This window comes from Rhinolophus sinicus, chromosome X (assembly GCF_036562045.2).
Source record: "Rhinolophus sinicus isolate RSC01 chromosome X, ASM3656204v1, whole genome shotgun sequence".
Taxonomy (NCBI): Eukaryota; Metazoa; Chordata; class Mammalia; order Chiroptera; family Rhinolophidae; genus Rhinolophus; species Rhinolophus sinicus.
Window position 1 is genome coordinate 5,940,572 of NC_133768.1, and position 27,933 is coordinate 5,968,504.

The 27,933-nt window shown below is 52.1% G+C and overlaps 1 protein-coding gene across 1 annotated transcript; it reads left to right on the plus strand.

Moving 5' to 3' along the window:
- The first annotated feature begins 223 nt into the window (after positions 1 to 223).
- On the plus strand, positions 224 to 27,596 carry MXRA5 (matrix remodeling associated 5). Its single transcript, XM_074323617.1, has 7 exons — positions 224 to 939; positions 3,495 to 3,710; positions 9,235 to 9,364; positions 9,795 to 10,185; positions 12,872 to 17,848; positions 21,112 to 22,012; positions 24,571 to 27,596. Exons 1-7 carry the CDS (start codon positions 893 to 895, stop codon positions 26,477 to 26,479), a joined length of 8,571 nt encoding a protein of 2,856 aa, XP_074179718.1. The 5' UTR covers positions 224 to 892; the 3' UTR covers positions 26,480 to 27,596.
- The last annotated feature ends 337 nt before the right edge of the window (positions 27,597 to 27,933 follow it).

Consider the following 27,933-nt stretch of genomic DNA (forward strand, 5'->3'; position numbering starts at 1 on the left):
GGAGGCCAGATGACCTACTTCTCTTCCCTCCCTTTCTGGGTTAGCAAAGCACCATCCTCTCCAGCCTCTGTTTCTTGCCTTCTGCAGGTCGTTGGTTCCCATTTCCCCCAGCTAGTACCATGAGGCTCCCCAGTTCCCTGTGGTGGCCCGGCTCCCTCAGGCTCCCCAAAATCCCCTGCTCCCGCAGGCTCCCCAAGCGGGAGGAGAGCCGTTCCACCTTTTTGGCAGGAAGACTCTGGCAGCCGGAGGGAAGCAGGCGGCCAGGAGCCACAGCAGAGGCGGGAGGGCGTGTCCGTGGGTCTCACGTTGCAGCAGGGCCCGCAGCTCGGGGGACGCTGGCGGGGCGCAGCCGGCCCCTGCCTGCACACGGGCTCCGAGGCGCTGCCAGAGGACACTGAGTCCCGCCTAGAGGACTGCAAGCCCTGCTCCTTCTGTTTCCCCGAAAGGAAAGAAACCGTCTCCAGCTCTGCTGGGAGGAGAGCTGGGAGCGCGGACTCTGCAGCTCGCAGCGCTTCCTGCTTCCCCTCTCCACTCGGGTCCCAGGACTTTCCGACCAGCAATAAAACGGTGCGAGTTTGGCGCCTGCCCTCCTTCCAGCGGGAGTGGGCGAGGCGTGCCCACCCGGGACGAGGCGCGATGAACAGACGAGAGGAGGGCTGAGCGCAGAGCGGCGCGGCCAGGGTCCCTTGGCTCCGGCCCGCGCGCGTCTCCCGGGGTGGGGCAGGGTGGGGGTGGGCCGAGGCGTGGACTCTGGAAGCCTCTCGGCGACGGGAATAAAAGGGCGCCGGCTCGCCGTGCCGCGCTGGGAAGCCGTGTCACCTCGCCCCCGGCTCCGGGAAGGGTATGGCCCCGGCGGACCCCCGGCGGTGACTCGTGCGTCCCGGCCTCGCGGATGCTCCGTGCGCACAGCTCCCGTGTGTCGCGGCTTCCGAAGAGCAGGTGAGGTCGGAGGACGGCCTGGGCGGCCGGGGGAGACGGAGGGCGCGGGCTCTGTCTGCACTGAGTGAAGAGAATTGGGGAACAACCAAGGGAAAGACCGATGGGGGGAGGGCGAGGTAACGAGGCACAGTGAACTGTTCCTGGCACGACTTTAAGCGGCCGAGGGGCCACTTAAGATCCAGAAGAGAAGCTGAGGAAGGCTGGCGGGAGGGTGCGTGAGTAGGTCTCAGGAACGTCCGACTCTTCCTCGCTCCTTCGCTCCGTCTCCCTAGCGACTTGTCACCCACCCACCCCTGGTTCCCAGGGAGCCACCTACTGGAACCCCTAGTGAAACCGACTGCGCCCCGGCGTTGGCGGGGGAAGCACAGTGGCGGGGCCTCCTCCCCCGACCCTGAGGCTCCGGTGCTAACAGTCTCCTCCCTCCTCCTGCTCGTCCCCTGGAAAGGGGGAGACCCCAGGCCCCGCCGGCGGCTGCGCGGTGTGGAGCTGGAGAAGTCATCACGTTAGCCAACAGGCGTTCGGCGTCCCACTCCCAGGCAGCAGGGATCCGCGGGGCCACCCGAGCCACGTTCGGGCAAAGCTCTTATTTCACCCGGGCGCGTCCGAGCGGGCGCTGGAAGCCGGCCAGGGACGCCAGGCAGCTCGGGGTTGTGCGCCCCCGGCGCGCACTGCCTCGCACCCCCGCCCAGCTTTCCGGGGTTTGCCAGCCCGCTCCCCGCAGCCTTGCAAACTCAGGGCGGTTTCCCGAGCCGGCCCGGGACTAGGGTTCCCTGGGGCGCGCGCGTGCTTTCGGTGCCCGGGGAGGACCTGGGCAGGGCGGGGCGAGAGCCTGGAAAGGAGGCGTTGGGACACCGAGGCCAGGTCCGCCTGGGGCACAGGGCGCCGGCCGCGGTGCCCTTGGCAGAAGCCCAAGTCGAGCGCGCAGGCGGGGGCGGGGAGGCCCCTCTCTGCAAAGCAGCGGGAGCGCTTCGTTCCAGAGCGCGGAGGTGCAGCCTGAACTTGCTTTTTGCAAAGCTGCTTGCACGGCCAGCTCCTCAGGAGCGGCTGAAAGGCGAGACGCGCACGGGTTTAGGAAAACATGTATATATGTAAAGGACGAGAAAGCTGCGGAGTTTGTCCCCACCCCGCGTGACCGATGTGGAGTTTTCACCAGTCGTGAGCGCTCGCCCGCCGCAGAGACGAATGGACAGGCGTGTTTCTCTCCTGTACCCTTTACTTTCCATGGGTATGACTGGTGTTCAATAAACTTCATTCCAGAGATGACAGAAGTATGAGACGAAGTCATGCCCGGTGCATGAAAATGCAATCACGGGCATTCTAAGTGGGGCAGCTGATGCAATTCTAATATCCATCTGAACTGCTTTCTTTTTCTTTCTTTCTTTCTTTCTTTCTTTCTTTCTTTCTTTCTTTCTTTCTTTCTTTCTTTCTTTCTTTCTTTCTTTCTTTCTTTCTTCTTTCACTCCCTCCCACCCTCCCTCAATTTTCTTTCTTTCTCTCTCTCTCTCTCTCTCTCTCTCTCTCTCTCTCTCTCTCTCTGTCTCTTCCTCCCTCTATTTCTTTCCTTCTGTTTTTTTTTGTTTTTTTTTCACCTCTCTGACCTTTTTTGCTTCCCTGAACATATTTCATCAGGCAATCCTTTTCCTGTTTATCTAATGGCAGATTTTACAGAAATTTCCCCCAAAGTTCCTCCCTGGAAACAAGGAAGCTGCACCATCATCAACCTTTGGTTCTGCCCAGAAAAAAAAAAAAAAAAAAAAAGATAATAAACAAACCCACAAATAATGGAATAAATTTGGCTTTAATGAATGCCCCCTTAAGAAGACATAATTAAAACTTTAAATAGTGTCATTAAAAGAAGGAACGAGTCCTAATAACAATGACCTTCTTGGAAGTGTTTTATTCAAATACATACCGTATATAATGGCTCGGAATGAACGTTGATGGCAGACATATAACAATTATTTTTATTGTTACCTTTATTTTTATAGAAACATAGTGGCCCTCCTCTCTCTCTCTCAATGTCTCTCTGTCTCTCTCTGTCTGTCAGTCTCTCTGTCAGTCTCTCTCTCTCTCTCAATCTCTCTCTGTCTCTGTCTCTGTCTCTCTCTCTCTGTCTCTCTCTCTGTCTCTCTGTCTCTCTCTGTCTCTCTCTGTCTCTCTGTCAGTCTCTGTCTCTGTCTCTGTCTCTCTCTCAGTCTCTCTCTCAATCTCTCTGTCTCTGTCAGTCTCTCTCTCTCTCTCTCTCCTCCCCCCACCCCCACTCCGTATTCCACACCCTCTCTCACAACATAGTGAGATTTCCAAATCCTAGCATCAAAATCAGGAATTAAGGCGATGTCCTATAGTAACGATTAAAGCTAACGGCTAAAGGTCACCTACATATGTTTCGTGGGGTTTTTTTTTTTGCCTTCAATATTTGAAAGGTCGCTAGTGTGTATCCTTTGAAGCCTTGGGATGCTGACAACCGAGACGCACAGTTCAGACCCCGTTGGCTGGACACGAAGAAGCGCCACCTGACAGTCAGCGCATCTCCTTTTGTGCTTGTCCCCACGCAGGTGTCCAGGGACCACGAGCGCCAGCAAGATGCCACCGCCGGCGCCCTGCGGAGCCCTCTCCGTGGTGCTGATCCTGCTCTGGGCACATCCACGCACGGGTCTCGCCTGTCCTCACCCTTGCTCCTGCTACGTCCCCAGCGAGGTCCACTGCACGTTCCGCTCCTTGGCTTCCGTGCCAGCTGGGATTTCTAAACATGTGGAAAGAATCAATCTGGGGTTTGTACCGCATTCTTCCTGCACGTTTCCGCCTGTTTGCCTGTGTGTGTATGTGCTTCTGCCTGTGGGTAGGTGCATCCGTGGAACTGCAAATGTCTTTCTTTTCGGGTCGCTCTGTCAAGCCCTGTGAGGTTCTCTGTGGGCAGAATCGAGGTGGTGACTTTTAACTCTGCTAAATACACTCCCTTTGGGCGATTCTCTGAACGTATCCGTCCTCTGTCATCGTTGTCGTAAAGTTTAATAAGGAAGCCTCATGAGCCACTTCAATTGTCCAGAAATGTCCCTCGACAACAGTTCTTTAATATGTCGCACATAGGAATTCACACAACACACACGTAAATATATGGCTATCATTTAAGTAGATGTCAGAAACTATTCAAGAATAATAAAAAGGACAAGTGGGACATCTGACGTTTTGTAAGCTATCTGGATGAACTACTGTGACTTTGAAAAAATAAAAGAGTTCTTTAGGATTTCACCTATTTAAATAATACAGCCAGGATGCCGGAAAAAATGTGTACAAGTGGACACTTTGGTCAACGTGGCTCAAGCAGTAGTTCGCCGTCATCAGAAGTGTTTGGACGCTGACGGGAACCACTTTGAGCACCTCTTGTCATTGCAGAAGTCACACGTGATGTGTATTCATTTTTTGTTATCAGTATATATTGAACATTACAATTTTAATAGTTTTCATTTCTTAAAATGTGTACACATTTTTGGGGGGCACCCTTTGTATTTTAAGAGATATTTTAATGCAGCATTCTGGATAGAACTTTTGTATTTTAAAATTTCATTTTATACACCGAAATGTTTTGTGTACATAAATGTTAGGTGTTATGAGCTGCAGGTACTCGAGGGCAACTTTAGCTGTAAATGACCATTTGGATTTCTTTAAAAAATATGTTAGCGATATTCTACCATCGAGAAAACAAGAAAAGTAATTTCGGGGTTGATGACTATCTACTGAGGAGACATATTGGTACCATAAGATGGTCAAGCTTGAAACAATGAGCAAAGACTTTACACCTTAGCACGCAGAGTCTTCAAATAGTCTCGCTTTTGTGACTCTATAGTGCAAGAGCAGAATGAGACAATGGGAAGTTAGGACAATAAAACAAACTTCCCTAGGCCAAGGCCCAGACCATTACATCGTTTTCTCAGTAAAACCTTAGGAACAATTTATGACTTGACTGTCTGAAAATCCAACCACAGTGATAATACCTCCGTGGGGAAAATCATTTGGGTTTGCCAGGAGAGGGAATATTAATAGATAATCTGGTTTCCTTTTTACAATCTTACAATTTAGTACGACTTGTTTTTAGCATAGTGTCCCTCTGAACCACTTAATACCTCGAACCTGACCCCTTTATGGGGCATAGAGTTGGGGTTTCTAGTAGACAGGCCCTAAAGGAGCCCCCTGGAAAGTGTGACAATTCACCTGTTGTTATTTGGGGGTCAAGGCCATCAGTTTGGGAATGGGGTGGGGAAGATACTCCATGCATCCTCCCGAAAAGGTCCACTGTGTGATGGCTTTAAACTTGCAACACCCAGAGACGACTTCTTGTCAAGCTGTTTGCATCTCATGTACCCAGAGACGCTGTCCCACTCGTCTGTACATTGAAGTATTTTTGTAAGTGTGGAAGGTAACTAACCTTTCAATTAGAACATCGTTTCTGGTGGTTTCGTTTTGGGCAACTCCTGGTAAACACAGGAATTATGACGCCCTGAAAGCTTTGCCACGAGAATGAAAGAAAGGTAGCCAGTGCTTCTTTTTCCTACTGATGCCAGTGATATCGGAGATGATTTTGCGTAATAGTCAAGATAAAAGAAAAAATAGCTAAGGAATAGCTTCACTGTCTATAGATGGAATATATTGCTTCCATCTGGCTTCATTTGCAACGTGAATGAATATGCCACATTTGTAAGTCATGCTTAAAATACCACAGTGCTGTTCTTGAAAACTAGTCTCGAAGTAGGTTGGGGGGCGGGAAAGAAAGAACAGCGATATGTGATACAGATAGAAATCGGGGTCTAATTTGTCTTTCAGCAGCCTGGAAAGAGCATAAAACTCTGAAGGAAGGAGGGATTATTGACAGAGCACTTATGCAATTTTTCATTCCCACACAGATGTTTTAAGGGTTCCCAGTCTGCATTGAAAGACACGTCTCCTGTTTCCTGTTTGCTTTTCCAAAAAGCTCCCTTCCAAGTATTTTTGAGCAAACAAAATAAAACCGTCCACTTAGTGTCTGATCTGTAGACCTTTAAATAGTTTGCTGCTTATTTCAAACACTAACTTTGATGACATATTTCTGGAATTTCCAAAATGCCTATACAAGTCTTTTTTTTTTAGTTAAAGTTCATTGAGGTGACAGTGGGTAGTAATGTTACATAGGTTTCAAGTGTACGATTCTGTATTACATCATCTATAAATCACATTGTGTGTTCACCACCCAGAGTCAGTTCTCCTTCCATCACCATATATTTGATCCCCCTTTACCCTCATCTCTCACCCCCCACACTCCTTACCCTCTGGTAACCACTAAACTATTGTCTGTGTCTAAGAGTTTCTGTTTCTTTTCTTTTCTTTTAGCCTTTTATTTATGTATGTATGTATGTATTTATTTATTTTTATTTGGGGGAAGGGGAACAGGACTTTATTGCGCAACAGTGTGCACTTCCAGGACTTTTTTTAATTGGGGAACAGTGGTGTGTTTTTCCCAGGACTCTCATTAGCTCCATCCAAGTCAAGTTGTTGTCCTTTCAGTCTTAGTTGTGGAGGGCGCAGCTCAGCTCCAGGTCCAGTTGCCATTGCTAGTTGCAGGGGGCACAGCCCACCATCCCTTGCGGGAGTCGAACCGGCAACCTTGTGGTTGAGAGGACGCGCTCCAACCAACTGAGCCATCTGGGAGGCAGCTCAGCTCAAGGTGCTGTGTTCAATCTTAGTTGCAGGGAGTGCAACCCACCATCCCTTGCGGGAGTCGAGGAGTCAAACCTGCAACCTTGTGGTGGAGAGCCCGCGCTCCAACCACCTGAGCCACTGGGCCGGCCAGAGTTTTCGTTTTTTTGTTTGTCTTGTTCCTTTGTTGCTTTCAGTTTTCTTTGCTTTGTGATAATAACCCGTATCCGTGAAGCAGCTTTGCAAATGTTTCTGATTTAAAAGAAAACATTTCACTTGGTTGGTTACGTAGTCAGTTACTATCAACCAACAGGTGAAGGAGACCCTTTGAAGAGGCAGATAGATTGCAGAGCTGGGCTCCCCCCTCCCCGGCGCCCTTCCAATCCCTCAGCAGCTTCTCTTTCCCGAGTGCCACGTTAACTTCCCATCTCTCTGTGTGTTCCCTCTCCTTCACCCCCCCACCCTGGCATCCACTGTGCAGCTGGATGTCAAATCGGGAGTGAGAATTTCTGGAGGCTAAGATAGGAAACACCGATGAGCGTAGCACACCCTTGGACTAGCGTGTGCCAAGGAACATCAGACTCTTCCTGACCCGGTTTAGCAATTTAGCCTTTGACCTCTTCCTCCCCTGTGTCAAGGCCCACCTGCCCTTTCTGGTCTCTCTACTCTTCGCTGGCTTTGGGGTTTTCTCAGGTGATCTTCACTCCATTAGTCAGTTGGCCAATTCTCCTGAATGTGCACAGTTTGGGTCTGTGTCTCAGCCTTCAGCTTCACCTTGGAGTCTCACAAATATCGTCAACATCACATGGCAACTATAACTGAATCATTCCCCACACACACACCTCTCTCTCTCAGTGTCGCCCATCTTGGCAAATGGCACCACCCACCTATTTGCTCACATCTGGGCAGAAGCCAGTCCTCCAGTTGTTTCTCCGTCTGTAATTCCGTCACTCAGCCTTGCCTGTTGGTTCTTCCTCCAAGCACAGCTGGAACGTTTCCCTGGACCCTTATCTCCACCGTCCCCACCTTGGTCATGGATATCAGTGCCCCTCCCCGGTATTTACCTGGTCTCCTGCTTCTGGGCTTGTCCACCCCCCACCCATTGTCCCTGGAGGCACCAGCATTGTTGTTTTAACCTGTAACTCTGCTCACATCACCTACTTTCTTAAAACCCTCCAATGGCTTCCCATTGAACCTGGAACAACTGACTTCTCATGTCTCCCAGCTCCTATATTACCTGGTCCCTGCCGATCCCACCTACTTCACCTGATACCATAACTTTCCCTACTGTTTCCGGACAAACCTTGGGCTCCAGAAATTGGGTGGGGGAAGGGTTATATGTTGATATCCATTCCCTTTGTGTGTTCACCATCCCCGATGGATTTCCTTGTAGATCCTAAGCAATGGTTAACCAATGAGGCAGACTGTCAGCCCACACACTGTGTTATAGTGTGTGTCAACTGTAATTGGAGAATGCATTAAAAAAAAATCTTAAAAAATATTTATTTTAAAAAAAGAGCTTATAAAATCACACCTGGCTGGCATCGCCTGCATGAAGCTGTGAGTGCCCCATCTGAGTTCCCTGCACACCTGTTTCCTTTTATTTAGGTGACAAGGAGAAATAGTCGATAATGTCAGGCTAGGTGTGTTAAGTTTTAGCCAAAGCACTGATGTGTGCGGTAAGTGCCCTACGGGTTCTACATTCATTTTATCGTTGGTTCTCCAGGGGTTAACTTGGGGGCCTCTTTCTGCCATTACAATGTAGCAATGGGGGCTTTCCAGTCAAGGGAGCATCTTTACCCATGTTGACACAGAAACAAAGCCCCACACATGCCAGAATGTTTACAGATAACGTACGTAATCTATCAGAAGGGACCCCCTGTGCCTTGTAAAACACGGCTGTGCACGTTTGGCCGTCAGCTCTGTAATCTGGTCCTTTACCTCAGAGCCCTCTCCGTCCCTTATGAGACGCACAGCTGCTTCCTTCTGATGCTGTCTGCTTCCTTCCAATGTCGGGGGCCACGTGTCGTTTGTTAGTACTGGTACCACACCGTGCGGTTGGCAACGAGAGGCCATTCCGACCGCTTGCTGTAAGAGGCTGGGCCTTGCTGAACAGCCTCTGACTGGATCAGCGTATCCCACGTCGGAATTCCCAACGAGCACGCCTTCGTTAAACGAGGGTAGGGACAAATGCGTCAGGGTTCTTGTGACACATATGGACAAGGACACAAAGACAGGCCTGTGCTTTGGGAACAGCACCAGTAAGGACCTCAGAATCCATCTCTGCTAAGTTGCTGCTTGGCGGGCTGGGGACTCTTTCCCATGTGGGATTTATGTGTTCACGGTTTCTTACTCCCGTTGTCCATCCACCATCCACCATCCATCCATCCATCCATCCACCATCCATCCATCATCCATCCATCCATCCATCCATCCATCCACCATCCACCATCCATCCACCATCCATCCATCATCCATCCATCCATCCATCCATCATCCATCCATCCATCATCCATCCATCCATCCATCCATCCACCATCCACCATCCATCCATCATCCATCCATCCATCATCCATCCATCCATCCATCCAGCCATTATTTACATATGTATGTATTTATGTATTTTAGGTTTAATAGTATACAAGCTCTGTCCGAAACCTCCTTCGCGGGACTGACCAGGTTGGAGCTGCTCATGATTCACGGCAACAACATACCCAGCATCCCCGACGGGGCATTGAAGGACCTCAGCTCTCTTCAGGTAAAGCTGGGCACGTCACAGCACCCCCAGTCCCGCCTCTGGGACCCATCCTGGCGTCCTGGCTAGCGGAAGGAAATTCTGTTATGCTCCCTCATGATAAAGAACATTGCCAGGTTTGTTTGTTTTTTCCCCAAGAAAAAACAAGCTTCATGCCATCACTTTCCTGCCCTCTGTTCTGCTTTCTGTTCCTGGTTGTGGCTTTTAAGTAATGATCATGATTTTCACTAGCAGTCCCCCCCACCCCCCCTTGTTGTCTTCGTAGGTTTTCTTTTTTTTTTTTAATTAAAGTTTATTGGGGTGACAATGGTTAGTAAAGTCACATAGGTTTCAGGTGTACAATTCTGTATTACATCATCTACATATCACATTGTGTGCTCACCACCCAGAGTCCGTCCTCCTTCCGTCACCATATATTTGATCCCATTCATAGGTTTTCAAGTTCAGCTACAATAAGCTGCGTGTGATCACAGGACAGACCCTGAAGGGCCTCTGGAGCTTAATGAGGCTGCACATGGACCACAACAAAATCGAGTTTATCCACCCACAAGCGTTCAAGGGCTTGACGTCCCTGAGGCTCCTCCACTTAGAGGGGAACATGCTCCACCATCTCCACGCCGGGACCTTCTCCACGTTCACCTTTCTGGACTACTTCAGACTGTCCAACATCAGGCACCTGTACTTAGCAGAGAACCAGATCCGAGCTCTTCCCGCGGGAATGCTGCAGAACATGCCGCTCCTGGAGAACCTGTACCTGCAGGGGAACCCATGGTCCTGTGACTGTGACATGACATGGTTTCTGCAATGGGATGCAAAATCCAAAGGTAAGAAGGGGAGAGTGTCAACGTGTGTCCTCGTTACTCACCTTTCCGGAGACGTCACCTTCTCCGACCTTCTCACATGGCTCCATGTTGAATCGGGTGAAATTGCATCACCACATCAGGAGGGCGGGACACTTACACGTCCACGGTTACAGCTGAAATGTTCCGGCACCTCCACTCCGTGATTCAAATGCATTTCTATCCTTTAGTAGAATGGAACGTCACGGTCACCTGATGGGTTATGCTCAGTTGATGACGGTTGTCGTACAATGGATGTCTGGAGTGTTATGCTCAGCGGGGCTGCAGCTAGATGTGGGTCTTTCTGTGATTCCTTGTCCTGTGAGGAAACACACAAGGGTGCTTGGAAAAAAGAAGGCTGGGGGGTGACTGAGATTATTCTTTTATGGAAGTGGAGAGAGATGTCCTACTGATTCAAACAATGACAACGAGAAAAGGACCGATGTGTAGAAGTCCTAAGAAAGTAGCTGCTGAATCAAAATGAGGAAGTGGTTTGTTTTTCTTTCAGTTTTCCTTTCTTTACCCCCTCCCCCGAGCCCTGCCTTGGAACCCATCCTCAGATGCCACTGGGTTTACCATATCCTGGGTCTCGTGCTCGTCTCCGTGGTCACAGCCACCAGCCTGGGTCCAGCTCCTTCCTTGTCACTCAGGAAGACACTGGAGCACTGTCTGTAGGTCTTCCTGCAGCTTTGCTCACACCCTTTCAACCATCCTCCACAGAACTTGTCAGCACACATTTTCAGAATAAGCACCTGGCCACGCCCCACGCCTGCTTAAGTCCCGCAATCATTTCCCATTGCTTTTAGGATACAAAGCATGTATCCTAAAGGCCTTGCCAATGGTTCCTACACAATGGTGCTTCCTTGCTCTGCCCCCCGTCCTGCAACGTGCTGGCCCCACAGCTTCCCGTATTGACCCAGTTCCAGCTGCACTGCCCCTTCCAAACCTATTTCCAACCTAGTGTCATCGGGGTCACTCCACCTCCTGCCGAGAACACTTTTCTGCTAGACGTTCAAGAGGCTGGCTTCTTCTCAGCACCCAAATCTTTGCTAACAGGTCACCTGCTCTGAAGGGTCTCGTTGTCCTTAGTTTCTGCAAGACCCTCAGCCCGTGGCAATCGAGGAACTTCCCGCACACACACACCGTCTGTCACAACTTGATGTGAGGGCTTTCGGTTGCCAGGTGGCTTTCTTCCAAGGACTGAGTGAGGAACCCAGTGCTTCCCTCTATGGCTCTCCTCAAGTAGGTCCCAGATTTGCTTACGTGGGCAATGGAAGGGGAAAGAGACACATACCCGCTTCGTCATAGTTTCAACTAGAAAAGACACACGTCACCCGCAGTCATATGTCATTGACAGGAACTAGTCCCCAAACAGGGAATGAGAGGGAATGCATTGCTTACTCATTTGCCAGCAGCAGCGCTGCTGTACGGAAGTGGAATGGTGAAGTGTTTCTGGGCAGAGAGCCTTCTCGGCCATAACGGACATGTATGTGTGTACCTTTGTGTGCAGGTGTACGCATGTACGCTTGTTGTCTGTGTACGTGTACGTGTGTGGGGTGTGTGTGTGTGTGGTGTATTCAAGGAGGTGTGTGAAACAATCATACTTGCATGTTGAGGCGTTTACTCTGAAAGTTACATCCAACGCTGTATTCAGGGAGGCAAAAGGACATAGCGTGAAACCAGTGAAAAGGTTTATACTCCTCCAAATCATAGGTGATAATGGTTTGTATGGAGTATTCCCAGTGGGAAACAGAAAGAAGTGGGCAGAGGCCCAGAGGACGGTGCAAAAACATTCCTAGCCTTCCAGGATCCCCATGGGGAGAGTCTGAGGCACCACGTCCTGATATAAAACAAGGCATGAGAGGGCGAGGTGTGGAGCAGGGAGAAAGCATAATATGGTTCCGTATGTGGAGGTGCTTTTGTAACATCTAAATAGACATGTCAAGTAGGGAATTAGGTGTGGACCTCGTAGGGATGTGTTTGCAGTGGAGAAACACATGTGGAAGTCATCAATGCCTAATGCATGGTAATTGAAACCACACATGTGGGCAACGTCATCGCTGGTGGGGAAGAACAAGTAGGAAAAGGGCTTAGACCGAGCTAAGGAACACGCCATCACTAATGCATCGGGCAGAGAAGCGGGAAACAGGAAGAGACGGGATGGTGGCCAGAGGCGGAGGAGAAAATTCTGGAGGATTTCATGTCTAGAATGTGGATCCATAAAGCAAACACTGCCCGAGACAAAAGAAACTGTAGAAAGAGGGAAAACAATGATTAAAAAGTAGATAGGATGCGATTCATGCCAAAAGTTGGTCCTTTACCCTGGAAACACCTTCATGAATTATTTTACGTAGATTCTCTTGGACCTTCACAGAAAGCAACATGTGGAATGTGTGTGAGCAGAATTTTTCACGGAAGACATGTTCGCAAAGTACTCATTACTCATTGTCAAGCAAGTTATAAAACCCTGGTGAGTTGCCACACACTGTGTGCATTAAATTGAACTCAGGTCAGAAGTGACGTCACAGAGGCAAAGCATTGGGTCACCATGGAAAGGCACCCAGGTGGGAACCGGGCGCAGGAAGCCTTTATCCTCTGGCCGCGTGCCAGGCATGCCGTTCCGTACGTAGGTCACTAACTTGTAGCATGTTTGTTCGCTTCTCTGTTGCAGGGATTCTGAAGTGTAAGAAGGACAAAGCCTACGAAGGTGGTCAGTCATGTGCCATGTGCTCCAGCCCCGAGAAACTACACCGACAAGAGCTTCACAAGCTCAAGGACATTCCTTGTGTGAAGCCTTCCATAGAGTCCCCTCTGAGGTCCCACAAGAGCAGCAGCAGGGAGGACGAGCAGGAATCAGAGGACGACGGTGACAGCCAGCTCTCCCTGGAGGCCTTCCAGCTCCCCGCCTGGAACATCTCCCTGAATATGACCGACGAGCACGGGAACGTGGTGAGCCTGGTGTGTGCCATCAAGAAGCCGACGGATGTGTACAAAATTCACCTGAACCAGACGGAGTCTCAGGAGGTGGAGATCAACGCCACCGTGGCCTTGGACTTTGAGTGTGCGATGACGCGGGAAAACTATGAAAAACTGTGGAAACTGATTGCCTATTACAGCGAGGTTCCCGTGAGGCTGCACCGAGAAGCCATGCTCAGCCACGACCCCAGCGTCGGCTACCAATACAGGCAAGACGCTGATGACGGCACGCTCTACTACACGGGCGTCAGAGCCCACATTCGGGCAGAGCCGGCGTGGGTCATGCAGCCGTCCATAGACCTGCAACTGAACCGACGACAGAGCACGGCCAAAACGGTGCTGCTGTCCTACTCTTCGCAGCATTCCTTGACCGTGTCCAGCAAAGACGCGGAGCAGTCTCGGAGCAGGAGCTGGGTCATGATCGAGCCCAGTGGAGCTGTGCAAAGGGCTCAGACTGTCTTGGAAGGGGCTCCGTGCCAGCTGAGCTGCAACGTGAAGGCTTCCGAGAGTCCATCCATCTTCTGGGTGCTTCCGGATGGCTCTGTCCTGAAAGCACCCACGGAGGACCAGGACGGCAAATTCTCCATCCTCACCAGCGGCTGGCTGAAGATCAAAGCAACGGAACAGTCGGACTCTGGTTTGTACCAGTGCATTGCTCAGGTGCGGGATGAGATGGACCGAATGGTATACAGGGTCCTTGTACAGCCACCTGTCACGCAGCCCCCTGATGGACACACAGTGACAATTCAGAGGAACCCAGGGGAGCCAGTGATATTGCCTTGCAATGCACTGGCAATACCTGAAGCCCAGCTCTCCTGGATTCTTCCAAACAAAAGGATCGTTAATGATCTGACTAACACATCACACGCGTACATGCTGGCCAATGGGACTCTGTCCATCCCCAAGGTCCAAGCCAGTGACAGTGGTTATTACAGGTGTGTGGCTGTCAACCAGCAAGGGGCGGACGACTTCACTGTGGCCGTCACGGTGAGTAAGAAAGGATCTGGCAGGTCATCAAAAAGAGGTCGACGCCCCGGCGGGAAGACTCCTTCCAGGCTGAGAGGAGATATTGTAGAGGATGAAGGGGGCTCCGGCGTAGAAGACGGAGACAACACTTCAAGGCGAGTTCTCCATCCGAAGGATCATGACATGTTCATCCAGACAAAGGACGACGCCATCCCCGGAGGGAAGAAAACCAAGAAAGGGAGAAGAAAACTGAAGCCCTGGAAGAATTCTGAGAAAGAACCGGAGACAACCGTCGCAGAAGGCCGCAGAGTGTTCGAGTCCCGACGAAAAATAAACATGGCCAACAAACAGATTAATCCAGAGCACTGGGCAGACATTTTAGCCAGAGTACGCGGGAAAAATCTCCCCAAGGGCACGGAAATCCCTGGGGTCACTGAAAGCACCACTCCTGCATCGGTGAGCCTAGAGGCGACCCCCGTTTTGCCTGCCGTCCCCCCTCCCTCAGTGTCACTGGAACAGGCCATAATCAGTGCCGAAGAGTCCTCTGCAGATGTGTCTTTATTTGGTGAGGAAGAGCAGGTTTCCAGCACCATTTCCTCAACCAGGTTGGGACTGGAACATGGCCACGATGGAGTCATTCCTGCCGAAGCCAAAGTGACAGGCACAGACCTGGAGGAACTAACGGATGATGAGTTTTCCGACAAGGCTGAGGATACAGTTGCAACCGAAATTGACTCAACGTGGGCGACAACCACGACACTGATGTCTGGGCCTTATACGTCGTCTCCTACGCTACAGACCTTGGACACAGTCTACGCAGAGCCCACCAGCGAAATCACAGCCACAGAGGAGGGCGGGCTCGCAGTACACATGGGAGCCGTGCCAGAACCCACATCACCAGACGACCAGTCACCTTTGGACGAGTCAGAGACTCTGCCATCCGTTTACCCACAAGTGGAAACCCATTCACCACCCGATGAAGATAAGATGAAAGAACTGACCCCCAGGCATTTTCCTCCAACCCCGACCCTGTTGGCTGTGGACTCCAGGACATCGAGGCCATTTGAAACTGTCACTTTTGGGGAGCCAGACGTCCCAGCCCAAACACATCGACAAGAAAAAACAGGCAGCCCCCAGCGTGTGAACAACAGTTTCAGTACTCAGGGCAACTCACCGATTAAAAAGAGCAGAGAGGAGAATTCTTTGTCGCTGCGGGAAGGAGCTATGGCAGAGAGAGACCGCGCGGACTCCGGAAATCCTGGGAGGAAGAGGCAGCGCGGGAAGTCGGGCACTCTGCTCGACTCTTCCCCGAGAGCGAGGGGCAGCGTGGCTCCCTCCCAGGGTCCCCGGGAAACCACCCTGGTGGTTCTGTTTGACAAGGACACCACGATGACAACGATGCCAACCCAGAAGGCCACTTCACCATCAGTGCCGCCCACTCACCCTTCTCGAAAGAGACCCAACGGGAGGAGGAGGTTTCGTCCCCACAAATTCCGACTCCGGCATAAACAGACTCCACCCACCACATTTGCTCCAACGGAGACTTTCTCTGACCCACCGACTCGAGCCCCTGAAGTGAAGACTGCAAGCAAAGTGGAGAGTGCACCCATTCCTACCTCTTGGGGTGAGAGCACAGTTGGGGTCCCCAAACAGTTAGAAATGGGGAGGCATGCAGAACCGGTAACCAAGGGGACCCCACGAAGGAAACACGGCAAGAGGCCGAACAAGCATGGTTACTCCACATCTACAGTGAGCTCTGCCACATCTGCGTCCAAGCCCAGCCCTTCCTCAGAAAATCAGCATAAAAATACTGTTACCCCCCGTCCAGAGACTTTACTTTTATCGACAAACGTTTCTTTGCAAACTGGAGAACCACGTCTCATGACTAGAGTGGAAGATTCTACGACAACTGCCACAAACATGCATTTATCTCGCGACGCATTCCAAGAGACAATTCCAGGCACAGAGAAGCCTGCGTCCGCTGGAAGAGAAATGAAGAATAACAGTGTCACCGATATGAATGATGATAAAACTGATGGTTTCGCCCCTGGTGAGTCCGTCATTAAGGTCGAATCAACTTCTGGCTCCGAGGTCTCCACTGTGGGAGAATTGAAGGAAGCATCCCCTCCTTCCAGCTTTCCAGGAGCTGAAAGCAGGAATCCCCCAACCACAGCCCAGCCGGGAAGGCCACACACAGACACAGCTCTCACTAGCTCTCCGGAAACCCTGACAGACACATCTTTTTTCAACAAGTGGAAGGACCTCGATTTTCCCTCTACGGTGTCACCTTCTGTGGCAGCCTCTACACTCTTCCAACAGGAAAAACATGTTGCTCCAACGACGCTCTTGGACATGAACGTAGCGTTATCTTCAAGTCGGGCAGGAACCGTCAGTGCCCAGGATCCTCAAGAAACCACTCCCGCCGTTACCCTTTCCGAAGTCAGACCACCCGGCCAAGACCCCACCCCGGCCCCCATGGGAGAGCCAGCGTCCCCATCCTCCCACACGACCTTCGTGTCTTTGCTACAAACCTCCACAAAACCCACGCCTCTTGCTTCAAGGGTACCTCCAACCCCAGTCGAGTCCAAGGAAAACATTTTATTCAATTACGTGGGGGTCCCAGAAACCAAAACCCCGCCAGCCCACAATGAGGGCACTCGGCGTATTTGGAGGCCAAATGAATTATCCACCCCGTCTCCCGACGAGGATGGGTTTACGTTAACGCCAAAGAAGGAGTTAGGAAGGGAAGCATTTGATGGTAAGGCCCAAAACATTCTCCCACGTGGCCCAGACCGTCACCACCAGGCAGGGAGAGTCCAAGTTTTCCACCAACCGGCCAGAGTTCCCGCTTCACCTGTGCCACCAAGAGGGACTGTACGGCCACCACCTGTGACCACACAACATGCCCTTAGATACTTTGTAACTGTCCAGCCCCCTCGCCACTTGACCAACAAACCGGAAATAACGGCATACCCTCCTCTCAGGGGTTTGCCTGAGAGTCACCACGTCACGACTCCCAAGTTCGCAAGCACAAGCACTGCTGGGGCTCCGTGGCGTACGTCCCAAGCTGGCGTTCCTAGCACGTTTCCCGACCCAGGAGCTGACCGATGGCACGGCAATGCCAAAGTATTTGGAAATAACTACATCCCGGACCTACGAGACCCTGGTGGCAGGCTTCCAAGTTCCAGAGGTCCTCAGTATTCGAATGGAAGGTTCCCTTTCTTTTTCAACAGGACCCTGTCTTTCCCCCAGTTGGGAGTTACTCTGAAGCCGCAGACACCCACCTCTCCTGCCCCAGTGATGGGAGAGAGAAAGGTCAACCCCGGTCCTTACACGAGGATACACTCTCAGAGTATCAGTCATGGAGACTTGGGTCCCCCAGCACCTCCACTCGTGCAACGGCCCCGGAGCACGGCACTGCCTTCAACAAACATGCAGAACATGCCTCTCGTCCACTCCACCCGGAGCTCTGTCTCCTTCGTGACCGCTTCTGGACAGCCTTCCAGAAGCTTCCATCAGAGCGGCTCCAAGTTCTTCTCTGCCGGAGGACCACCTGCCTCCAAATTCTGGACCCTTGGGGAAAAGCCCCAAATTATCACTAAGTCCCCGCAGACCGTGTCTGTCACTGCGGAGACCGACGTCATGTTCCCGTGTGAGGCAACGGGGAAGCCCAAGCCGTTCGTTACTTGGACAAAGGTTTCCACAGGTAGGGGAGTTAAGCATTTTTATCAGGGCTCTTGTAGCATTTTTATCAGGGCTCATGTAGCAGGAGTCACTTGAGTCTGTGACCTCAGGCCGAACCAGAGACTCTGGGAAGGGGACAGGCAGGTAGGGTAGGAGGGAACCCCTGAGAACCTAGGACATGCCCATCCCTTTACAGGGACAGGAAGTAAGGAGCTGAACTGATGTGAGATCTGAATGCAGCCACGGAAACGTAATAAATAGGTCCTTTGCATGGGAAATAAGGTGGGCTTAGCAGCACTTCACAAAGGAGCCCCTGACTTCCCCCAATGAGGTCCACTACAGAAGTTTTCCACTACCCCTGTGGGGTGCAGTGGGGGGGCACGGGAAGGTGGGGGGCAGTGTGAACAGTCCCCTGGTCCTTCCACTGCCTTGCAAAAGTAAGGCCACCAGGTGTCGCTTTGATTTGAACCTGGAGATGCAGTTGTATTTATTCGGTACGGCTGCCATCACCAATACCCCGAAAGGGATGCCTTAGACAACAGATGTTTATTCTTTCCCAGTTCTGGATGCTGGAGTCCGAGATCCAGGTGTCCCAGGGCCGGTCCCCCCTGAGGCCTCTCTCCTGGGCGTGTGGACGGCAGTCTGCTCCCCGTGTCCTCACATGGCCGTCCCTCTGTGTGTGTCTGTGTCCTCATCTCTTCTTATAAGGACACAGTCCTATTGGATCAGGGCCCACCCTAGTGACCTCATGTTACCTTACTCCCCCTTTTAAAGCCCCGTCTCCAACACGGTCACATTCTGAGGTCCTGGGGGTGAGGACTCCGACATGTGAATTTTTGTGGGGACACAGTTTACCCCTAGCGATGGTCTATATGATGAGCTGTACTTGGAATCCGCACATGCCCACAGCACAGCCTGCTGCACAGAAGTGACCGTGTGCATTGCTGGGCAGAGACATGCTTTCCAGGTAACAGAAGAAAGTGAATCTGAGAAGCACAGCCGCCACGGAGTGCCCTTCCCTGTCCCCTTTCTCTTTCCTCCTCTCAACACAGCTGCGTCTTCAGGCCTGGATTCTGATCAGAGGGGTTTCTTGTTTTTTTGTCTCCGTTGTGATAACAGAGCCGTGATTTATGCTAAGAGCACTTGGGAGACTCATGCTGTCTTTGCTCACGTTGAGCTCACAAGTGTTGGAAGCTTGCCAAACGTTAGGTGCTTGGAGCGACGGAGCGTAGGGAAATTGGCTTCTTTGATCAGCTCAGCATTTGATGTCGTATGTTGCGTAATGATTTACGAAGGGGTTTTGCTCGAAGTAGCAAATGGCAGCACCATGGGTTTGTCCTAATGAGAGGAGAGTGTCTTTGATGGAAGGTACATCCCTCGACGGGGAAAATCCATTGATCCTGTGGATCTCGCATGTCCTGTGCCACTTCATAGCATCCGTGGACCAGACGCCCTCCATGCACATCCACACACATTCTTCCATATGTCCAGGAAGCAGCTTCCACTGCCGGCTGCTTCTTCGTTAGCTCGCTCCAGTTTCTAGAACGCTCTTTGGCACAACGTGCCACAATGACATCTTCTCATGTCCACTGAGTGCTGCAGTCGAGAGTCGTGGAGTTGCACAATGCCTCTAGTTTTTTGAGCCTTTCCTGCTGGATCAACCCAATTAGCTCCTGAGGTGAGGGCACCGTATATCTGCCCAGTGGATCAGCAGGTGGACTTCTCAGCTGCAGCATCTGGAAGGCAGGCCGGTGACGCCGGCATCAACCAGTACCTATTCTGTGGGGCTCGGGTGGCTGGGCCCAGCTCTGGAGCCGGGAGCTGCGGTCTGGCAGCGTCGATAGGCCGTTGTTTCAGTGTTCTCTACTGGAGTGTTCTCTACTGGAGTACACCATCCGTGACAATTCGCATGCAGGTCTCTTAGGAGGTGTGTGACCTTGGCAAAGTAATGAGTCGTGTTCGGGGGTGAGGGCTGAGGGGACCTTCCAGCATTCAAAGCTCCCTCTAAAGGAAGGACTCCCGTCTTACACAAAATGATTAGAGGAAGAGGCAGAGTTGTGTGTCAGCCGGGACCCAGGAACCCAGCAGCGTGCGACAGGAAAGGATAATTAAAAATCAGGGTTTCCTTGTTTTTAAGTATAAGACTTATTATTATTCAGGTATGGCGAGGTCACCAGAACAGGGACAATTACCACTGAAAAGATAGTTGGTTCCTAAGGAGGATCACGGCATGAGACACAGGTGTCCCCGGGGCAGCAGCAGGGTTGGTGAGAAGGCAGAGGGGCAGGGGAAACCGAGGCAGGAGATCTTACTGCAGTTTCTGCTGGAAGGAACAGATGAGGCAGAGTGAGCAGACAGAGGACGGGCTGGCTTGAACCCTTTCAGCAGGTTCTGTGGCATAAGGGCTGCCCCTAGTTGTCTGGTACCTGCCCTGAGGTGACAAAGCCAGGGTGGTGTGGGGGTGACCTTCCATGTGACTGCTCTGCAAACGAGGTGGTGAGTGTGGGCTCTGGACGGTGCTCTTGTACATGAAAGGAACACTCGAGCGCCAATTGGTGGCCGGACCTAGGGATTGGCCGGCCCCGAGCAGGACAGTCTCTCCAGGGTCAGCAAGGTCCCCAGATGTCACAGCGTCAGAAATGCCTGGTTCACACAGAGGCTGACTGGGGCAGAACACGAAGAAGACAGGCTATGAAACATGGTGAGCATAGAGAGTGCGGAAGAAAAGAAGCAGGTGTCCCCGATGTGGGGAGGGCATGTGAGGAGCCACCGGGGAGCACGACCTGATGCCCAGCTGCACCGGACTGTAGAGAGGAAAACGCTCCATCTGGCTCTCTTGTCGGACTGAGGAGTCTGGCTGCACAGAGCTGGCTGATGGCTGCAAGCCTGGGGCGTCCCTGCAGCCAACCTGGGGACCCAGAAGGACAGCACCCATGCAGCGAGGCAGGGGCTGTTTGGACGGAGTTTGTGGCTGCAGGACCTGCAGGGAATGAGGTGGCCACCTTGCATGGGCCTGGGGCTCATGGAGGGTTCCAGAAAATTCGATGAAACCCATTGTGGCTGCCCTTTACTTGAAGGTGGCATGCGTCCCGATTCTTGGATGGGTGTTAAGAGTCCGGAAGAACAGTGGAGCCCAACGTTCCCTCGCCCATTCTGCAGGCGGGGATGGGTCTCTGCTTTGGCTCCTTCCCACCTAACTGAGAGAATTTGGTTAGGTCCCTGTTCGGTCCTTATCGAAAGGGCCCCCTTCTCTGTCACCTGACCGTCCCTGTTTTCGATTGCCAGGTGCTCTCATGACCCCTAACACCAGAGTTCAGCGCTTTGAGGTCCTCAAGAACGGCACGTTCGTCATCCGGAAGGTGCAGCTGCAAGACCGCGGGCAGTATATGTGCGTGGCCAAAAACCTGCACGGCGTGGACAGGATGGCGGTGGCTCTCTCGGTGACCGTGCAGCAGCCCCAGATCCTGGCCTCCCACTACCAGGACGTGACCGTCTACCTGGGAGACACGATTGCCATGGAGTGTCTGGCCAAGGGAACCCCCGTCCCCCAAATCTCCTGGATCTTCCCGGACAGGAGGGTCTGGCAGACCGTGTCCCCCGTGGAGGGCAGGGTCACACTGCACGAAAACCGCACCCTGTCCATCAAGGAGGCCTCCTTCGCCGACCGCGGCGTCTACAAGTGCGTGGCGAGCAACGCGGCGGGCGCCGACAGCCTGGCCATCCGCCTGCACGTGGCCGCGCTGCCCCCGGTCATCCAGCAGGAGAAGCTGGAGAACATCTCGCTGCCTCCGGGGCTCAGCATCCACATCCACTGCAGCGCCAAGGCCGCGCCCCTGCCCAGCGTGCGCTGGGTGCTGTGGGACGGGACGCAGATCCGCCCGTCCCAGTTCATCAACGGCAACTTGTTCGTCTTCCCCAACGGGACGCTCTACATCCGCAACCTGGCGCCCAAGGACAGCGGGCGCTACGAGTGCGTGGCGGCCAACGTGGTGGGCTCGGCGCGCAGGACCATCCAGCTGACCGTGCAGCGCGCGGCGGCCAACGCGCGCATCACCGGCACCTCCCCGCAGAGGACCAACGTGCACTACGGCGGGACCCTCCGGCTGGACTGCAGCGCCTCCGGGGACCCCTGGCCTCGCATCCTCTGGAGATTGCCCTCCAAGCGGATGATTGACGCGCTCTTGAGGTACGTGCGTCCCTGGCTGGACACCAACCCCTGGGCTTCCGATGCTGGGGACACTCTGTCTGTGTGTCTGTCTATCTATCATCTATCTATCTATCCATCCATCCATCCATCCATCCATCCATCCATCATCCATCCATCCATCCATCATCCATCCATCATCCATCCATCATCCATCCATCCATCCATCCATCATCCATCATCCATCCATCCATCCATCCATCCATCCATCCATCTATCATCTATCTATCTATCTATCTATCTATCTATCTATCTATCTATCTATCTATCTATCATCTATCTATCTATCCATCCATCCATCCATCATCTATCTATCATCTATCTGTCTGCTGTCTGTCTGTCTGTCTGTCTATGTCTCTATTAACTCTGTCTGATAGATACGTTTCCAACTAGACACATGAGCCCCAGGAGACAATCATGGTGCCTGGAGACATGTGTTTTGCTTGGCACAGCTGGGGGTGGGGGTGCCCCTGCCCAGCGGCTGCAGACCAGAGGTGCCCCCCACACCCCACAGGGCCATGCGCCGGAGGCTTCCACCACAGAGAGTCATCCGGCCCCAAATCCAAAAGAGTCAGTGTCTCTCTAACAAGCATTTCAAGCTACAGGGGAAAGGGACCATGATTGCAAGACGGATTCAAGGGAATGTGAGAGGTGCCCTGGTGGAGGAACCCTGGCTTGTGATGTGCCTTCAGCATCCCCAACCCTGCAGCTCGGGCAGGACCGCACGTCCGTGAGGGACCCTCTCCAGGATGTGAGCGAAGCCCAGTCACGGGTCCTACACAGCTGCATCTCACCCACGTCTTCCCGGTGCAGGAAAAGAGGGACAGTGCTGTCCCCCCTGTGTGTATGTTCTCTTTAGAAGGCTGGGTGGTGCCTGCAGGATCTGTCACTGTCAATCCTGAATTCCACACACCCAGTTTTCCCAGGCACGTCTTCCAGCCGGGCAGATGTGCCGTCTGTGCACAAGTGTTTCCAGTTGGTTTTGGCACAGCTGCAGCCACACGAACTGCAAAAGAATATCGTTCCCGTATGAATGTGAACCACGCCACTAGGACCTCCCTATAAATCACGAGTCCCCATCTCCGTGGCTCCATTATTACTAAATTCTGACTCTCTTCCTAGTTAAGTGTAATTAAACAACCCACGTGACTTTCACAGCACAGCAGCTCTTGGCCCTGCCTATACCCATTAGGCTGTTTAAAAACACAGATATTGGAGTCTCCATTGACGTGTGGGCACGTCGAGTTTTCAGACTTCCTCAGCTGATTCTCATTACGACTGGAGCTAGCAATCACTTTCACAGAAGTTTCAAAATGTGTACAGACATGTGCTACTATACACATGTTCGGATCCAAACTCCAAAGACATATTAAAATATCTTTGCCTATCTCCTCTCATCCTACCAATTTATGTTGGTGACATTGTCACCACGGCCAACAAAACACTGTACTTAATCATTGTTTGTAGCTGCTTTTCTTAACAATAATGAGGTTGAAGTGAGTCCTAGGCAGACTTTACTTATTTTTTAAATATCTACAACACGGTCCCAGACACCCCATTAGAAGAATAAGGTGTGTTTAGGAAATATTTAGGGATTAAATTGAAGCCCCCACCCCCAACTCATGCCAGCGTTATAATTTATGTGTCACTGAGATTGACAGGCTGGACACTTTTAAAGTAGGAGCCTGCCAAATATTTTTCACCCCGTTACTCAAAACATGAGTCCCGAATTGCTCAAGAACACACTAATATTTATAAAAATGTCATGTGCACGGTGAAGATATTTCTATTATTCTTTCCGTGTTGCTCCTTTGAAACCAAAAGCCTTTTATAAATATTAACTCAGGGGTGTGTGAACTTGGGTCCGACTCTGACCATTTCACGTAGAGGGATGGACACTGGTGAGTGTCACCCAGCTTTGGTTTCAGATTCTAGGGAAGGAGACTCTGCACCAATATTGTCATGTTCCTAAGAATCGGCTTTTAGCATTGAAACTCTGGGTGTCACCACCGTTACATAATCCACAATATTGCCATTTTGCTGCTTCTTGTTTCATCATGGGACACAATATTGTAAAATACCATCAACAGTGAAAATAGTGTCCAGTGAATTTTTTTTTGCAGAAAGGACTTCATCTCTCTATAAGGATAACTGAGATTCACTCTGTCCGTGACGGTAGCATTTTACCTGATTTTATCATTATAACACACTCTTCACGGGCCACCATGCAAATACTTGATCCCCACACACCCACACTAACAGGGCTAAAATCCTTCGCTGCATTTAACGTCCTCCAATCAGTAGCCAGGCCACCCCAAGGTCAGACTGAACCGGGGAGTTCTCCTGTGCAGTAAATAAGCCATTTCCTCATGTGGACACAGTCCTGTGGCGGCTGCAGAAACCATCTGACATTTGGCAGGAGCAGTCACGTGTGCCGATTGTTCTCAGAGCCACATGTTTCTGCTTCATCCCAGGGACCTCCACCCAGGGGGTGGCATTTAGGAGACGGGCATCTTACGCCTTTTCTTTTTCTCCGTCAGCTTCGACACCAGGGTCAAGGTGTTTGCCAACGGGACCCTGGTGGTGAAATCCGTCACCGACAAAGACGCCGGGGATTACCTGTGCGTCGCTCGGAACAAGGTTGGCGACGACTTCGTGGTGCTCAAGGTCAACGTGGTCATGAAGCCGGCCAAGATCGAGCACAAAGAGGAGAATGACCACAGGGTCTTTTACGGGAGCGACCTGAAAGTGGACTGCGTGGCCACCGGCCTTCCCAACCCCGAGATCTTCTGGAGTCTTCCGGACGGGAGCCTGGTCAACTCCTTCATGCAGTCCGATGACAGCGGCGGACGTACCAAGCGCTACGTGGTGTTCAACAACGGGACCCTCTACTTCAACGAAGTGGGGATGCGTGAGGAAGGGGACTACACCTGCTTTGCCGAGAATCAGGTGGGGAAGGATGAGATGACCGTGCGTGTCAAGGTGGTGACGGAGCCCGCCGCCATCCGGAACAAGACATACTCCGTGGTCCACGTCCCCTATGGGGATGTGGTCACCGTGGCCTGTGAGGCGAAAGGGGAGCCCACGCCCAGGGTGACGTGGCTATCTCCAACCAACAGGCTGATCCCCACCTCCTCCGAGAAATACCAGATCTACCAGGACGGCACGCTCCTCATCCAGAAAGCCCAGCGCTCAGACAGCGGCAACTACACCTGCGTGGTCAGGAACAGCGCTGGGGAGGACAGGAAAATAGTCTGGATTCACGTCAATGTCCAGTCGCCCAAGATCAATGGGAACCCGGACGCCATCACCACGGTTCGGGAGATAGCGGCTGGAGGCAGTCGGAAGCTCATCGACTGCCTGGCAGAGGGCGTCCCCACCCCCAGAGTGTTATGGGCCTTTCCGGAGGGCGTGGTTCTGCCGGCCCCCTACTACGGGAACCGGGTCACCATCCATCGCAATGGCACGCTGGACATCAAGAGTCTGCGGAAAAGCGACTCGGTGCAGCTGGCTTGCATTGGCCGCAACGAGGGCGGGGAAGCCAGGCTGATCGTCCAGCTCACCGTCCTGGAGCCCGTGGAGAAGCCCAGTTTCCATGACCCAGTCAATGAGAAGATCACCGCCATGGCCGGCCACACCATCAGTCTCAACTGCTCAGCCGTGGGGACCCCGGCCCCCACCCTGCTCTGGGTGCTCCCCAATGGCACGGAGCTGCAGAGTGGCCAACAGGCGCACAGGTTTTACCACAAGAGTGACGGCATGCTGCACATCAGCGGTCTGTCGTCTGCAGATGCCGGGGCTTACCGCTGCGTGGCCCGGAACGCCGCCGGTCACACCGAGAGGCTGGTGTCCCTGAAGGTGGGGCTGAAGCCCGAAACGAACCAGCAGTATCACAACCTGGTGAGCATCATCAACGGGGAAACGCTGCATCTGCACTGCCTCCCTCCCGGGGGGCGGCAGGCACACTTCTCGTGGACGCTCCCCAATGGCATGACTCTGCAGGACCCCCAAGCACGGGGGCGCGTCTCCATTTGGGAAAACGGCACCCTGACTGTGCGAGAGGCCTCGGTGTTTGACAGGGGCACCTACGTGTGCAAGGCAGACAATGCGTTTGGCTCCTCCGTCATGAATTTCCCCGTAATCATCATAGCGTATCCCCCCAGGATCACCAGTGAGCCAACACCTGTCATCTACACCCGGCCCGGGAATACCATTAAGATGAACTGCATGGTCATGGGGGTCCCCAAAGCCGAGATCAGCTGGGAGCTGCCAGACCGATCACAGCTGACCGCCGGCTCGCAGGCCCGTCTGTACGGAAATAGATTCCTTCACCCCCAGGGGTCATTAACCATCCAGCAGGCCACACACAGAGACTCGGGGTTCTACAAGTGCACTGCGAAAAACATCCTGGGCACGGACTCAAAAACAACCTATATCCACGTTTACTGAAACCCCGGCTGGAGAGCGTGGACTCCACGGTCATTGCTTAGGAACTGAGGACAAAGCCACATCTGTACCGAAAGCCCTGGGGGAGAGAGTCCGAGCTCTGAAAGGCATTGTCAGGGGCCATGGGGGACCCCACTTGGGTTTGGGGTTCATGTTGACTTTGACCTATGCTTGTTGGCAAAAGGAAGCGACACAGACGGGGAAGGAGGGCTCAGCCTCTCCGGGGACTTGCTTTCCTGTTTACAGGACTCCGTGTGCTCTCACCCGCACGTCACGGGCCCTGTGCCGCACACGCCACTCCGATGCTTTCATGAGTGTCTATAGCAAAGCTAGCAAAGGAGCAGTCACTGAAAATAAGCCACAGAGATGAGTAGCACCCTGTTATCCAATTGAAGATGCCTCCTCTACTTAACCCTGTGCAGATGTGCCATGATAGATCATTCTAGAATGAGTACCCGCCTGTCAGTTACTTCCTCTGTCACTTCAAAACTCCAGTTGGCCCACTACGGGCTTAGAACCAGAGTGATTTATTATTATTTTTTTAATGTACGACTTTCATACACTACAGCTACCATTTTATATGAAAGAACTCTTTCTGCCTGGAACTCACTTTTTATATAGTGTTTTATATATATATATTATATATTTTTTTTCTTTCTCATTAGACGATGAGGCTAGAAAGAGAAAGAAATACTTTCTGTCTCATTAAAAGTAATAAATTATTGGTCTTTACAAGACTTGGATACATTACAGCAGGCATGGAAATGCAATTAAAAGGATTCCTACCCAACTGCCGTTAAATTCAGTCACTACTATTAGATTACCTTTCCCGGGAACCTCGCAGTGGGGGAGGCTGGATATTGGATTTCCTCGTTTATAAAGTTTATCTTAAGAGCTGCAGTTGGGGGGGTGGAGGGAGAGGAGAGGAGAGGAAAGAGAGAGCTAAGCCGTGACCCCACAGAATGAACCCAAAGCCTTTCAGGAAAACCTGAAAACGCTTCTCCCCCCGTCAGTTTGTGCCCACGGGACGTAGGAGACCTGATATTTCCATGACTGCTCTACTGTATTTTTAAGGTCAATATAATGTACATTGGATAATAAAGTGATATTTTCCAAATAACTGGGCAGTGATGACAGTGATATTTTCAAGAACAAAAGCACCCCATGAGAGAAGTGGCCTTGAAATCAGAGTGGTCGAGGAACTGCTTTGATCCATCGCTTTGCAATTGTCCTATTCACTACAACTGCTTCCCAGGCAAGGAAACTGGGTCAAAGGACTGACCCGACAGCCCAGAAGGTGGGGTGGGGCCCCTCCTCAGTCCCCTGTGGTGACAGTTCCCCTAGGAAGGGAGGCGATTGCAGGACGGAGAAGTGGTGCCTCAGACACCTTTCCGGAAATTTTCTACAGGAAACAGACATCTGGGGTGCATGAACGCATGCTTCACAGTTATGCAGCA

Excerpts from the sequence above, each read along its gene's own strand:
- MXRA5 (XM_074323617.1), top strand. The coding sequence starts at position 893 with ATGCTCCGTGCGCACAGCTCCCGTGTGTCGCGGCTTCCGAAGAGCAG. Across the intron at positions 940-3,494 it reads TCGCGGCTTCCGAAGAGCAG|GTGTCCAGGGACCACGAGCG; the intron begins GTGAGGTCGGAG and ends GTCCCCACGCAG. Across the intron at positions 17,849-21,111 it reads TTGGACAAAGGTTTCCACAG|GTGCTCTCATGACCCCTAAC; the intron begins GTAGGGGAGTTA and ends TTCGATTGCCAG.